We start from the raw sequence: 14,755 nt of genomic DNA, 5'->3' as shown, positions 1-14,755 counted from the left end.
AAAAACTGGCTAAATAATTATTTGAAAAACAGATATTTAGTTTATCCCTTCACTTTTAATTCAGCACTTTAATTCAATCCTATTTCCATTATTTATTTTTGGTTAACATTCCGTACTGATTAAGCAAATCTATTTCACCTGCAAACCACGGAGTCAGAATTCCACACCAGGTGGCGCCACCAGCAGTGGCTGCCTCGCCAACAGTCTGTCCGTCCTTTCTTCTTTTTTGTTATTTTTAGTATGTGTTAAAAAGTATATTTTAGTGTTCCTTGGATGTTTAACGTAGGGCGGGGTTGGGGGGGAACCTTTTTTTCCCAATATCTTACTCCAACGAGATGTGTTTTTTTCTGTATTGTAGCACTGTCTGCACTATGGCCTAACATCGTGGAGTTGGAAGCCTTTCACCTGGAAGCGACTCCACCACTCCAGCAGTACATTCCAGACACTATATAAAAAAGATAGACACAGAATGCTGGAGCTACTCGGTGGGTCAGGCGCCATCTCTAGAGAAAATGAATTGGTGACGTTTCAAAGGTCTTTTATTGTTACATGTACCAGTTAAGGTACAGTGATATGCAAATTATCATACAGCCATACAAAAAAAAAGCAACAACTACATAAAAGTTAACATAAACATCCACTACAGCGGATTCCCCACATTCCTCACTGTGAGGAAGGCAAAAAAGTCCAATCTTCTTCCTCTTTATTCTACCGCGGTCGGGACAACAGAACCATTCATCAGGGCGATCGAAGCTACCGTAGCTGGCGGTCGAAACTCCCGCAGCTTGGAGCTCCCAAAGTCGGTTTCTGATCAGAGACTTGATGTTAAAGTCCGCAAGCACCCACAGTTGGAGCACTGAGGTAGATCCCTGATGCTAAAGTCCCGTAGGCTCCCGATGGTGTAGTCAAAATCAGTCTCCGGCAAAGGCCGCCAGCTCCTCGATGTTAGGCCGCAGTGCAGACGGAGATACGATACGGGACAAAATTGCATCTCTGTCGAGGTAAGAGATTAGAAAAAGTTTCCCCCAACCCCCCCAACACATAAAACAAGCTAAAGAACACAAAACACATACATTTAAAACACAACGCAGGAAAGGACAGACAGACTGTTGTTGAGGCATTGCCGGCGCCATCCGCGTTGAAATCCTTATGTAAGGTCCTGACTTGAAACATCACTTATACATTTGAATTACCAGCTGAATTACTCCACAATTTTGTTCCTACCTTTGGTATAAACCAGCATCTGCAGTTCATTTTTCTTACATTATTACCCAGATAAAAAACTTGTGCCGCACATCTCATTTAAATTTCCCCCCTCTTACCTTAATGTTATGTCCTTTAGTCTTTGACATTACCACACTGGGAAAAGGGATCAATCTATGCTTCTCACAATTTTATATATTTCCATCACGTCTCCTCTTCAACTTCTGAAGCTCCCCCGAGAAAACAATCCATGCAGCATTCTGGTAAAATTCTACTGCAAGCTCTTCAAGGCCTCCACATCCTTCCTGTAATGGGACCACTAGAACTGCATGCTATACTCCAAATGTGGCTTAACCCAAGTTTTATAAAGCTGCAACATGACTTCCTGATACTTTTACTCAATGCCCCGGATGAAGCATATTATACCCCTTCTTTACCATTCTATCCACTCGTGTTGCTTTCAGGGAGCTATGGCCTAGAACAATAAGATCCCTCTGTTCATTGGTGCTGCTTTGGGTCTTGTAACAGTATACCTTCTCCTCATATTTGACCTCCCAAAGCGCTACATCTAATGCTTGCTCAGATTAAACTCTATCTGACATTTTTCTGCCCATATATACAAATGATCTATATCCAGCTGTATCCTTTGATAGCCTTATTAACTGTCTGCAACTGTATCAACATCTTCATTCATGTCCAAGTCATTTACATATATCACAAACAACCAAGGTCCCAGCACAGATCCCTGTGGAACACTACTGGAACAGACCTCCAGCCAGATTAACACCCAAGAGATATTTCATATTCCAGACATTTCATTTTAAAACATATTTCAGATATGTAACAAACGTTGCATTGCAAATCAAGGATTTAACAATAAATCTAACTAAAATGCAAAATGACATGATAAATATTCCATGAAAACTCTGAGTTATAAAGTGCAGAGTTTCCAATAAGCTTTTCCCACTATCTGCCAAATGTTCTGCTTTCCCCATCTGTGACCAATCACATAATATTGTGTATGCTGTGATTTTTGGAGTAGAAATAATGGCAGGGGGAGTGTTGAATAACTTTGTCTTCTCGGATACAACTTCCTATTATAATGTATTGGTATTATTAGGCTACATGAATGATTGCCAAATGGCCATGCAACAAATGTACTTGCTGCATTTATGAAAGCTCTGGGAAAACAGATTAGTTCACAACAACAAGCAACACTTGTCAATAACACTGATGGCTAATTTACCTGCCAGCCCAGATTTCAGTCCAGGTTGTTTGTTCTTCTCATAAGTCTTAAGCATGAAGTTGGGAATCCCAGCTACGGTCTTCCCTTGGTCAGAACGCACGGTTCCACCTCGCATTGCAGAATAATACACTCCACGGGGCATTACACTTAATTCCTGGTTCACAAGGGACGACAAAAACTCTTCAAAAGCTGTAAAAAAAAGGTCAAAGAAGTGCTACTTCTAGCTGTCATGAGGAACAAAATTAGTAACTGCAAGTTCAAATTTAAATAGCTTGGCCAAGCCAATCACTCCCATGTGTCATCATAACTTTGAGTTAACCTCTGCCTAAACTTTTATTCAGGAAGCTGCCAGTAAGCGATGTCAGATGCTCTACGAAAGAGACAAATGCTTTTAACTCTTTACTCTTCTGGTGATTAATCACTGTATTGCCAACGCTGGCCTCAGGACAAACAATTAGTATTAGACACGGAGAAGAGCGTCTGTTCTGCCTTTTGGAGCAACCAGGAAGAGAAATAGTTGCAAACTTTAAAATAATATAATTTGTGATCAATACTAGAACATAACTGCAGACTTAGAAGGTAAAAGCAATGTAAATTTTGGAGTTGCACTTAGATATCAAAATTAGGAAAACAGTTCCTTATATCTTGTTGGTTTCAGACCATATGCAAAAAAACATAAAACATTTGACAAGCAATGGCTCATTCATTAGTGGACCCGAAGCGTTGCCTATTTCCTTCGCTCCATAGATGCTGCCTCACCCACTGAGTTTCTCCAGCATTTTTGTCTGCCAAAGTATTATTGTGATTGTGATTGATTGAGCTGTAGACAGATTGTGCCAAAGGTGATACCTCAAATTTCAGATCCCTCAAATTTAAACCACCTCACCTCACATTCAACCTGATGCTCCAAATCTACTCTGCATATAAACACAGAAACAAATTATTGTGTCCCAAGCTTTATCACCCATCAAACAGAACTAGCAATCTAGACACATCTTTTCTTTCATTACTTTTTGCATTGCACACTATTTAAGCTTCACCGATCACCACTTTTCATCATCCCAGCCATTTTCCCAAGCATATTTATTCTCACACACCTGTCCCTCCTGAAGGTCCCTCTCCCCAAACTTTCCTTAGGCTCTTTAATTACTTGAAAATGCAACTCTCCAAATCCTTTCAGTTCCAGTTAGACAGATGACTAGAGATATCAAAACTCTTTTATCTAACTATTAATGTTGCCTTTCTGGCTGTAGTTTTACTAGAATAAGGTCTATTTAATTACATTGGGTTGGGCACAGTTGGCTTGGAAAGTACAGTGGTACCACATCAAGTGAGTTGATGAAATGTTTCCTTAATCGTAGTGTCTGGCTCATATATTTGAAGTCACACAATCTGCACAAGAACAACTCAATTAGAGGTGCTCAATACAGCCTGCAGCGAGTCCTTTCTTAAATGGCTTCAGGATAACTCCAACAAGGGCGGCACAGTGGCGCAGCTGTAGAGTTGCGGTAGAGACCCAGTTAGGTTTGATTCTAACTACGGGTGCTGTCTGTATGGAATTTGTACCTTCTCCCTGTAACTGCGTGGTTTTCCTCTGGGTGTTCCGGTTTCCTGCCACATTCCAAAGATGTGCAGGTTTGTAGGTTGATTGGCTTCTGTAAAATTGTTTCTGGTGTATAGGATAAAACCAGTGCACATGTGATCATTGGGCAGCATGGACGAGGTGGGTCAAAGGACCTGATTCCATGCTGCAGCTCGAAACTAAACTAAGTTATGCACTAGCATCAAATTATGTCAATCAACTCAGTGCCTTGCTAACCAAATATAATTACATGATATCCTTTTTGGTGGGTGGGGGAAGAAAAAGAGGTTGCCGAGAATTTTAACCCACAACGCATCTTTACACATTTTCATTTATTTCTTAATCCCATTAATCTTCCAACCAAGAATGGGGGTGGGGGTGGGGGTTGCAGGTGTTATTAGTGATGACATTTGGAAGTCTTTAACCTCTACCAAAATGAAAACATTAATGCTGATCCATGTTGGACACTAAAAGATTAATGTTGCCGCTTAAACCTGAAAATGAAATAACTACAAGTATCAATACATACCAGACAACACCAGCTGAGGGGTTATTAGTAATAGCTTTATATACGAGGCACCTGGGACTGAAAGATCTTCCTCTTTTTCCTCTTCTTCTACATTCAATTCCATCTCTTCATCCATTTCATAATCATTTTTTCTTTCTGGCCGTACCTAAACAGAAAGTGCATTACATACTGGCCAACGTCTAACCTATTTTCAAACTATAAATGGGTTCTAGTGTTTGAAGGTATCAAATGTGACTCAGGTGGAAGCACTCAAGCCCACTTCAGAAGTTTCTTGGTTCAAACCATTTATGTTTGAAAACAGAAATGTAGGCTGATATTATGGTGCAGTACAAAAGGAGTGCAGGAGATGCTGCCTGTCAGATCAGTTACAAATCCTCCCAACTCCCACCACCGCCATCCACCCCCCAGCCTCGAGGTGGAGGCTGAAACTTCCTAGCTATTGATTTGAGGGAAAGCATGGGGGACAACTTTGGTCCTCGTGTTGATAAACAGCAATAAAAGTTTCCAAAGGTGATGGAAAGATTGGAGGAAAGACTAGGTGCTGAGAGTTCTCTTACACCTGCATTAAGCACACCTAATTAAACACACCTGAGCAATCACAAGTGACGTCATGTGTCCCAAACATTATGGTGCCCTGAAATGAGGGGATTATATATAAACACAGCTGTAATTTCTACATGATGAAACCAAAATGTATAAAAATACCCTTTTATTAAATCTGACAATGTGCACTTTAACCACATCTGATTTTTTCAATTACAAATCTCAAATTGTGGAGTACAGAGGGAAATAAATAAATGATGGGTCTTTGTCCCAAACATTATGGAGGACACTGTAAATGCAAGTTTTCTTTTCCTCCACAACAGCCACAGTAAATTACCTGGCTCTTGCTTGTTTTCTCATCATCAGTGCCACACTCTTTACCGTTAATGTCGCAGAGAAGCTAAAAGCTGGAGCTGCTAGTGGGGAATAAAACACATACACCGACTGTCCCCTGGCTTGTCAACTTGATTTAGTCTAAAGTTTAATTCTTTAAGAAAAAATATGGTAGACATATCCCACACCAGTGTGGAGGTACCAACGAACATTTAAGAGATAAGAGAGCCCAGTCCCAATATTCAAGATGTTAACACAATGCAGTGCAAACCAAAACAAGTGTCAGGATTGCATTACTTGACAGAAAAGCCTTGACGGGTGTACTGTGTTCCAAGTGAATGTTTTAACCCCTCACATTCAGACAAATTACTATTTAAGAATAGATTTGGAGCTCAACCCTCACTGTGGTGACCAGATAAACTGTCCTAGAGTGTACTTTCCTCCACTTGAGAAACTTCAGCAAACAAAAACAAAATGACTCCATTATAAGTTCATAAATCATGGGAGCAGAATGAGACTATTTGGTCTATTGTGTCCACTCGTCTAATCAATCGTGGCTGATCTATCTTCCCCTCTCAACCACATTCTCCTGCCTTCTCAGGGGTGTCAGGGCTTATGGGGAGAAGGCAGGAGAATGGTGTTAGGAAGAGCTACATCAGCCATGATTGAATAGTGAAGTAGATTTGATGGGCCGAATGGCCCAATCCTGCTCCTTCTTCCCACAAGCCTTGACACTCTTACTAATCAAGAATCTGTCAATCTCCATCTTAAACATAACCAGTGACTTGGCCTCCAAAGCTGGCTGTGGCAATGAATTCCACAGATTCACCACCCACTGAGTAAATAAATTCCCCCTCATCTCCTTTCTAAAGGTACATCCTTTTATTCTGAGGCTATGCCCTTGGTCCTAGACTCACCCATAAGTGGAAACCTCCTCTCCACATCTACTCTATCCAAGCCTTTCACTATTCAGTAAGTTGCATCCTTCTAAACTCCAGCGCGTACAGGCCCAGCACCGTCAAACGCTCATCATACATTAACCCAATCATTCCCGGGATCATTCTCATAAACCTCATGTGGACCCTCTCCAACGCCAGCACCTCCTTCCTCAGATATGGGGCCCAAAACTGCTCACAATTCATCAAATGCGGTCTGACCAGTACCTTATGAAGCCTCAGCATAACATCCCAATTTTCATACTCTAGTCCTCTCATATAAATGAAGTAAACATGTATGCAATTTGTTACTTTATAGCTAAAGTTTATATATCAACCGTAATATATACAGTGATAACTTTCAAATCCAAATGTCATAAAGTAGTAAAAAAATGCTGTTGAATTTTATTCCACCTCTACATACATCTTTATTTGATTATCAAATAGCACTCAATAACGACTACCAAGGCACAATTAGCCCCCAGACACCCATTAAAACCTTTAGATTTCAGTCAATTCAAAATCTCCTTTTTCATCAGCTGCTTTTACCATTTACTTACTTTGAAAACAACCTGACCAACAAGGTCATAATTTTTTTAAAGTTTATTATCGGTCAGATAGAATAGCTCCAATGCAATCAATCATTTTCCTACCACTTGAAGTGCATTTGTTTGCAGACAGCAATATTTGTTGACAAAATATAATGACCTTGAAAGTTTACACGGAAGTCCGTAATCTTACGTCAGCTGAAACAGAAGTTACCACTTCAGAAAGAGCCAACATCTCAGCTGCATGCTGCACAGCAACTTCTTTCTTTGCTGCTTACCATTATTATTAAAGGCTCGTTAAGGTGTCAGTTTCAAATCCAGCATCTTCCATCATTCTCAGCATACTACAAACAATAAATATTTGCAGCAACACTGGGAAAGACTGTTTTAAAGATGTAGCTACTATAATGATGATAACCTTGCTTATGCAAAGCCCAAGCAACTAAACTCAAGTTAGAGACACAGGAATTGCAGATGCTGGAATCTTGAATGTAACACAAAGCGCCGGCGTAACTCAGCAGGTCAGGCAGCATCTTTGGAGGGAACGGACAGGATGAAAAAGGGTCCTGACCCAAAATATTGCCTATCCATTCATCCTCAGATGCAGCCTGATCGGCTGAGTTACTCCAACACTATGCTTAGTGTACTTTAGTTTAGTTTACTGTCATGTGATACAGTGAAAAGCTTTTTTGATGCATGCTGTTCATTCAGTGGAAAGACTATATATGATTACAATGAAGCCATCCACAGTGTACAGATACGGGATTAATGGAATACTGTTTAGTGCAAGATATATTCCAGTAAAGTCATATTAAAGATAGTCTGAGGGTCCCCAATGAAGTAGATGCTAAAAAGGACCGCTCTCTAGTTGGTGACAGGATGGTATAGTTGCCTGATAACAGCTGGGAAGAAACTGTCCGTGAATTTGGAGGAATGCAAAGTCACACATCTGTACCTCTAGTCTACGGGAGAGGGGAGAAGAGGGAGTGATCGGGGTGAGACTCATCCTTGATTATGCTGAGGCAGCATCAAGTGCAGATGGAGTCAATGGAAGGGAGGTTGGTTTGTGTGATGGTCTGGGCTGCGTCCACAATCTGCAATTTCTTGCAGTCTTAGTTAAAGCTGTTCCCAAACCATGCTGTGATGGATCCTGATAAAATGCGTTTTATGGTGCATCTATAGAAGTTGATGAGAGTTGTTGCGCAACATGCTGAGCTTGAGCTTCTTAAGCCTTCTGAGGAAGAAGAGGCATTGGTGTGCTTTCTTGGTTATTGCTTCGGTATGTCTGGTCCAGGACAAGTTGCTGGTGATATTTACTGCATCTCTACTTCGACGCCATGATTATAAACTGGGAATGTGTACCACTTCGTTTCCTGAAGTCGAGCACAGTCTCCTTTGTCTAGCTGACATTGAGTGAGAGGCTGGTGTCTTGGCATCAGGGTACAAGGTTCTCAATGTCCTTCCTGTACTCCGCTGCAAAATTATTTGATATCCGTCTGTTATACAAGAATTTTCCTGAACGTTCTGTGACCCATTGCGCTGTGGCCATGTTTAACGCCCATAGCGCTGTGGCCAGTAGCACTATATTTAAATCCCATAGCACGGCAACTGGTAGAGATAGATCTGGAACCCATGGCACTGCAGCCGACAAATCTATGTTTAAATTCCCAAGCGTTAAGCCGACAGTGCTGTTTAAACGTTTGCGCGCAAAATCGGCAATATGTATTACCTTTACGTGCCAAGTCTGTAGTGCTGTGTATTGCTATACGTGTCAGTCTGTGGCTGATCGTGTTTTATTCCCGGGGGGAGAGGGGGAGTGGGGGATGGGGGGGCTTGCTGGGATGCAGTCCCCTGCCATTAGTTGCAGTTTGGCTAGGACTTACCGGCAGTTATTTCAACACCTGATTTCTTACCTGTATAAAGGCAGGCGCCAGTAAGCCAGAAGTTAGTTCAAGTTTGTGTACGAGAGGGGTTCACCGACAAGCTGAGTCACGATCAGCGCCGCGGACAGAGGCAGAGAGAGAGAGGTATGCAGCTGTAAAACGGACCCTGCGCATACCAAGACAAGTATTGTTTTTGTCCTCTCTTGCCATAAACTGATTTGCAACTCTTTGCAACTGGATCCATGACTTCATCGTTAATAGAGCACAATCAGAACAAATTGGCAGCGACGGATTCTACTCGATAACCATCAGCACAAGAGCACCTCACTCTATCCACATGAATGTGATGCCAGACTCCGTTCCAACACCATCTTTAAATTTGCTGACAATACCACCATTGTTGGACAAATTAGGGATGATGATGAGTCAGAGTGCAGGAGGGAGATCAATCTTCTGATTGAATGGTGCCAGAAGAACAAATTCCTCTCAAATCATTCCTCTCAACATCATTGTTGGCTTTGGAAGAAGAAGCACAGGATCCACAAACCTGTCTTCATCAACAGGTCAGTGATGGAGACAGTCAACAACTTCAAATCCCTGGTGAGCATACCACTGAAGATCTGTCCTTGATCAAACACTTTGATTTAATTATTAAAGAAAGTACATCACTTCTCTACCTCCTTAGAAGATCAAGGAGATTTGTTATGTTGATGAATACACTCTTGAACTTCTAGAGGTAGAGAGCATATTGACTGGTTGTATTTTGGCCTGGTTCGGGAACTCAAACACACAGGAGTGAAGGAGATGACAAAAGGCGGTGAACACTGCCCTGTCTATCATGGGTCTGACCTCCCCATAATCGAAGGGATCAAAAAGAAGCACCATCTGAAAAAGGCAGATCCGCACCACCCTGAGAACGCTCCCATTTCATTCCTGTAATCAGAAAGGTGCTACAAGAGTCTGAAAACAGTAACCTCCAAGTTCAGGAACAGCTTCTTCCCAAGACCCATCAGGCTATTGAATGATATCCAGCAATTTCTATGCTAACCCAAGTGCCCAAATGACAATGCCAGCTCCTCCCCCTACCCCCTTCTGTCCCATAAGATATTTATATTCATGAAGGATGACCACATTTAGGCAAGTACATGGGTACATCGATGGTGCAAGTCTTTGGACCAACAATCCAGACAAAACATGACATATCTGACTCGTTTCTATTCTAATTTCTTGGACTCCAAAGGTGCATTAGACTCTATGTCTGCAGGTATCCCTGCAAACTTTCCCAAATATTCATGTTTTTTTAACACATCAGCTTTAGGAAATATCTTCTCCACAACAATAATTTCTAATTGAACCATTATGTGATCCTAGTCTGAAAAGTATTGTTCAGATTATTACCAGTATTTTACAATAATCTCTCCACCATTATGTAACAGAGGTATTAATTAATTTAAATGAGTTTTGATGAAACCCGTTCAAAATGTTACATTTTGGTTGTCAATATTCCCAAAAATCCTTTTCTTTTTGCTTATAAAAACCTCAATAAGTGACCACCATAATAATGCAATAATCCAAAATACTATGTCTTAATTACCCTGAGATAACTGCAATGATCTATAAGAGACACCAATTTGGTTTCTGTACATGAACCATCCATGCACTCATTGAGGGCCAGAGTACAAAATGTACCTGATAATTCTGTGACATTATTAACACTAATCATCTAACAGCTAATTAAGCACCAAACATTTAACGATTGCAGTAAACATTTATCACCTTCCTTGTAAAAACGGTATCTAATGAAACAAAAGAATGTGGCACATTAATAACAGGTACAGAAATGCTTTGCTGAGATGCAGGATTTCTCTCCCTGAGATGTAACTTTTACATGATTCAACAATTAACACAATGCAAACAAATTATGTTACCAATACAGAATCCCTGCCTATATTGCTCACTCTGTGTCCTTTTGTCTAGTAACCACCATCTGCAGTTCTTTGCTTCAAATAATACATACTATCTTACATACATACTATCTTACTCAGTTTATAGAGTTATAGAATGATACAATGTGGAAACATTCGGCCCAACTTGCCCAAACCGGCCAACAATGTCCCAGCTACGCTCGTCCCACTTGCCTGCGCTTGGTCTATATCCCTCCAAACCTGTCCTATCCATAAACCAGCATCTGCAGTTCCTTCTTAAACACTTTGTCTATCCATATACCTGTCTAACTGTTTCTTAAATGATGGGATAGCCCAGCCTCAACTACCTCCTCTGGCAGCTTGTTCCATACACCCACCATCCTTTGTGTGAAAAAGTTACACCTCAGATTCCTATTAAATCTTTTCCCTTTCACCTTGAACCTATGTCCTCTGGTTCTCGATTCCCCTACTCTGGGCAAGAGACTCTGTGCATCTACCCAATCTATTCCTCTCATGATTTTGTACACTTCTATAAGATTCCCCCTCATCCTCCTGCGCTCCATGGAATGGAGACCCAGCCTACTCAAACCTCCATATAGCTCACACCCTCTACAGAAAAGATTTAGGAGGATGTTGCCTGGAAATATTTCTGAACATTCGCCAGCGCTCGGCTATGTCAGAATCAAATACAAACGGACTTGGCTTTCAACAGGAGTTAGCCATGTCGTCAAAATCATGTCGATATACAAATAAATTGCAGTAAACAGATGTGGGCTAGACCCCCAATTTTCTGACACCATGTAATACCTTAGTTTCGCACAAGCATCTTTATTGTCTAGTTCATCATCACATATGCAGTACATCACACGTTCAGTCTACTGCAGCTACTGAAGACAGTAGGCGAGTTCTTACATTATAATTCATATAATTAGGCGGAGTTATAATTACTACGCATTCTGATTGGCTAACATGCAATAGCCAATCTACACCTTTCAAGCTTGACAATATCTTTCCTATAACTTGGTGCAGAGAACTGAACACAATATTCTAAATGTGGTCTCACTAACATCTTAGACAACTGCAACCTGATCTCCCAACTTTTATACTCTACTCTTACTGATGAAGGTCAGTGTCAAAAGCCTTTTTGACAAAGCCTTATCATGGACAATCGGCAATAACGGACACCACCGCCTCCACTATGGTGCGTTATAACGAGAGTTTACTGTAAACGGACCAAAGAGGAGGGATCGATGTCTGTTTGTGCTGATAAATGCAGATGATGGTTAATAGACAAAAGATGGTCTCCCAATAGTTTTACTGTCTCTGACTGCATTCTATCTTTGTCCCATCCCCTCGCCTGACATCAGTCTGAAGAAGGGTCTCGACCCCAAACGTCACCCATTCCTTCTCTCCAGAGATGCTGCCTCACCCGCTGAGTTACTCCAGCATTTTGTGTCTACCTTCAAAGGTCATAAAGTGCAGGAGTAATTCAGCAGGTCAGAGGTACTCCAGCACTTCATGTCATTTCATTTTAAAACTTGGCACCGATGCTGCTGGTCTGCACCAGCGAGTCCTTCTCCACTGGTTCACACGGCAGTTGTTGCAGCTCATGTTGTAGCCCCCGACAGGATGCACTTTCTTCAGGTCGCTGCCAATAAAAGGACGCGCTTATCACCGTGATGTTCCCTCCCCTTTCACTTGCTGTCGTTTCCAAAATGCGGACTCTGGGTGAGAAGGACTAAGTGGCACCGGGGGGAATCGGGGGAGAGGAGGTGGGGGTGGGTGAGGGGAAAAGAGCCTGAACGGCAGGAGAATCAGACGTTTTTTCGGTCCTTGAAGACGTTCACTGAGGGCGGCCCGCAGAGGTGACAGCGGAACCTCTGGTCGGTCCTCGAAGAAAGGGGAACTAAATCCCCATTCATAAAAGAGAAGGTGAGGGTATATTGCGCGGGAGGGTTAATAATTGACAATCTGCTGCTGCCTGCCCGCTGAGTTAAAAAGGTCCCATGGTAGACTCACAGTACACAGTGTATCGTGAGTCTTGTGTGGGAACTTTTTAACTCAGCGGGCAGTCAACAGCAGATTGTCGTTCCCTTCAGTTTCACCCCACCTACACCCCTCTGCTTCCTGGCCATGTGTGTAACCCTTCCCTCCCCTCTCCAGCTCCCCGCCCATTGCACCGGCGTGGGGGCTTTGCACTGTCTTCACGTCGGCGATGCCAGCAGGTCAGTGCCAGTCACCGGAGACATCAGGACCAACGGGACACCGACCCCCAGGCCCACTGCAAGAACGGAGATCCCAGAGACCCACAGCCAGCAGCAGCCCAGCCCCATTCCAACTCCAGAGGAACACGCTCCCCGTAGGGACAGAAGCTGATGGTGTGCAAGGTACGTCTTGTTCTTGGGGTTGCGGATGAGGGGGCGCAGCTCGGGCTGTGTCCTCTCCGGCCACCCCCCTGTACAGGAGCTGAGACTGGGAACTGTACCGCCCTTGCAGGAGAGTGGGGTTGTTTGAAGTTGCAGAGGGAGGGGGCAAGGGCGGTACAGTTCCCAGTCTCGGCTCCTGTCCAGGGGGGTGGCCAGAGACGTCAGGACCAACGGGACACCGACTGCAAGCACGGAGATCCCGGAGACTCACAGCCAGCAGCAACTCTAGCCCAGCCCCGCTCCAACTCCAGAGGAACCCGGATTGCGGATGAGGTGGCGCAGCTCGGGCTGTGGGCGAACTGCCACTTGTCGCTGTAGCGGCCCATCGGGGAGCGGGTTCCTGTTGGTCCTGACGTCTCCGGCCACCCCCCAAAAGCCGCTGTGTCTCCCTGTCCCTCCAACTACAGAGGAATCTGCTCCCCGATGGGCCGCTACGGCGACAAGTGGCAGTTCGCCCACAGCCCGAGCTGTGCCCCCTCATCGGGACACCGACCCCCAGGCCCACTGCAAGCACGGAGATCCCAGATCAGCAACTCCAGCCCAGCCTCGCTCCAACTCCAGAGGAACACGTAGGGGCAGAAGCTGATGGTGTGCAAGGTACGTCTTGTTCTTGGGGTGGCGCAGCTCGGGCTGTGGGCGAACTGCCACTTGTCGCCGTAGCGGCCCATCAGGGAGCAGATTCCTGTGGAGTTGGAGGGACAGGGAGACACAGCGGCTTTTGAGAATGGTGGGCAATCACTTCCAAAGTTCCGCCCACACAGTCAGTACACCTCTCCTACACTTGTCTCCCGCACTAAGATCATCTCGCAGAGAATGATCCCAGCCTAACCCTCCCTATTCTCTCCTATTCTGCAAGAAAAAACTACATTGAAGACTCAAACTCGCGATCGAGTAACTGCCGGGATCGAGGCGCAAACTCGCGACCTTGTGGATACGAGCCGAGCACTCTACCACTGAGCCAGCCGTTAAAATCTACGCTAAAAATCTTCCATTCCGAAAGCCGAAAAATTCCGAATTACGAAAAGTGTCTGGTCCCAAGGCTTTCGGATAAAAGGTTGTGCACCTGTAGTAACACCAGCATATCTCTGCCATGAATGAAATTAAAACTGAAGGTTCAAATAGTATGTACTTCATTTTGTGGGCACTGAAATTATGGTTCATTTTAGCAATCAGTGAGGTCCAATTTTCAGACCAAACCAAACTCCAGTAATCCAATGCAAATGTGTTACAAGATAATGGAATAGCAAAATAAAAATGAAACCGTGTGCAACTAATTTAAATGTCAACTTGAAGACTTCTTAAAGACATACAAGATTGCAATAGGGCATGACGGGAAAGACAGTGAGATGTTTTCCTAGTGGGTAAGTCTCAGACGATGGAACACAGTCACAAGATATCGACTGGTCTTTTATAATGGAGGTGCATAAAAGTTTCTTTTTGCAGAGGGTGTTGAATTTCTGGAATTTTCTGCTCCAATGACTGTTCATTAGAAGTATTTAAGATGGAGGTAAATATATACTTGAAAGATTAGGGGCTTGAGGGCTATGAGGAATTGGCACAGAAAAAGAGTTGAGATCAGCAGAGATCAGCCACAATCACACT

The 14,755-nt window shown here is 43.3% G+C and overlaps 1 protein-coding gene across 3 annotated transcripts in view; it reads right to left on the bottom strand.

Annotated features, from left to right (window-relative positions):
- focad (focadhesin) overlaps nt 1-14,755 on the bottom strand; it is a 228,058-nt gene that overhangs the window by 86,481 nt on the left and 126,822 nt on the right. For all 3 annotated transcript variants that reach the window (XM_055632770.1, XM_055632768.1, XM_055632769.1), the window contains exons 19-20: nt 4,561-4,705; nt 2,450-2,638 (exon numbers count right to left, since the gene is read on the bottom strand). In XM_055632770.1, the coding sequence (XP_055488745.1) occupies nt 2,450-2,638; nt 4,561-4,705 (334 nt within the window). The remainder of the gene's footprint in view (nt 1-2,449; nt 2,639-4,560; nt 4,706-14,755) is intronic.

This window comes from Leucoraja erinacea, chromosome 3 (assembly GCF_028641065.1).
Source record: "Leucoraja erinacea ecotype New England chromosome 3, Leri_hhj_1, whole genome shotgun sequence".
Taxonomy (NCBI): Eukaryota; Metazoa; Chordata; class Chondrichthyes; order Rajiformes; family Rajidae; genus Leucoraja; species Leucoraja erinaceus.
Note: the sequence above shows the minus strand (reverse complement) of the source record. Positions and strands in the feature narration are given on the sequence as shown.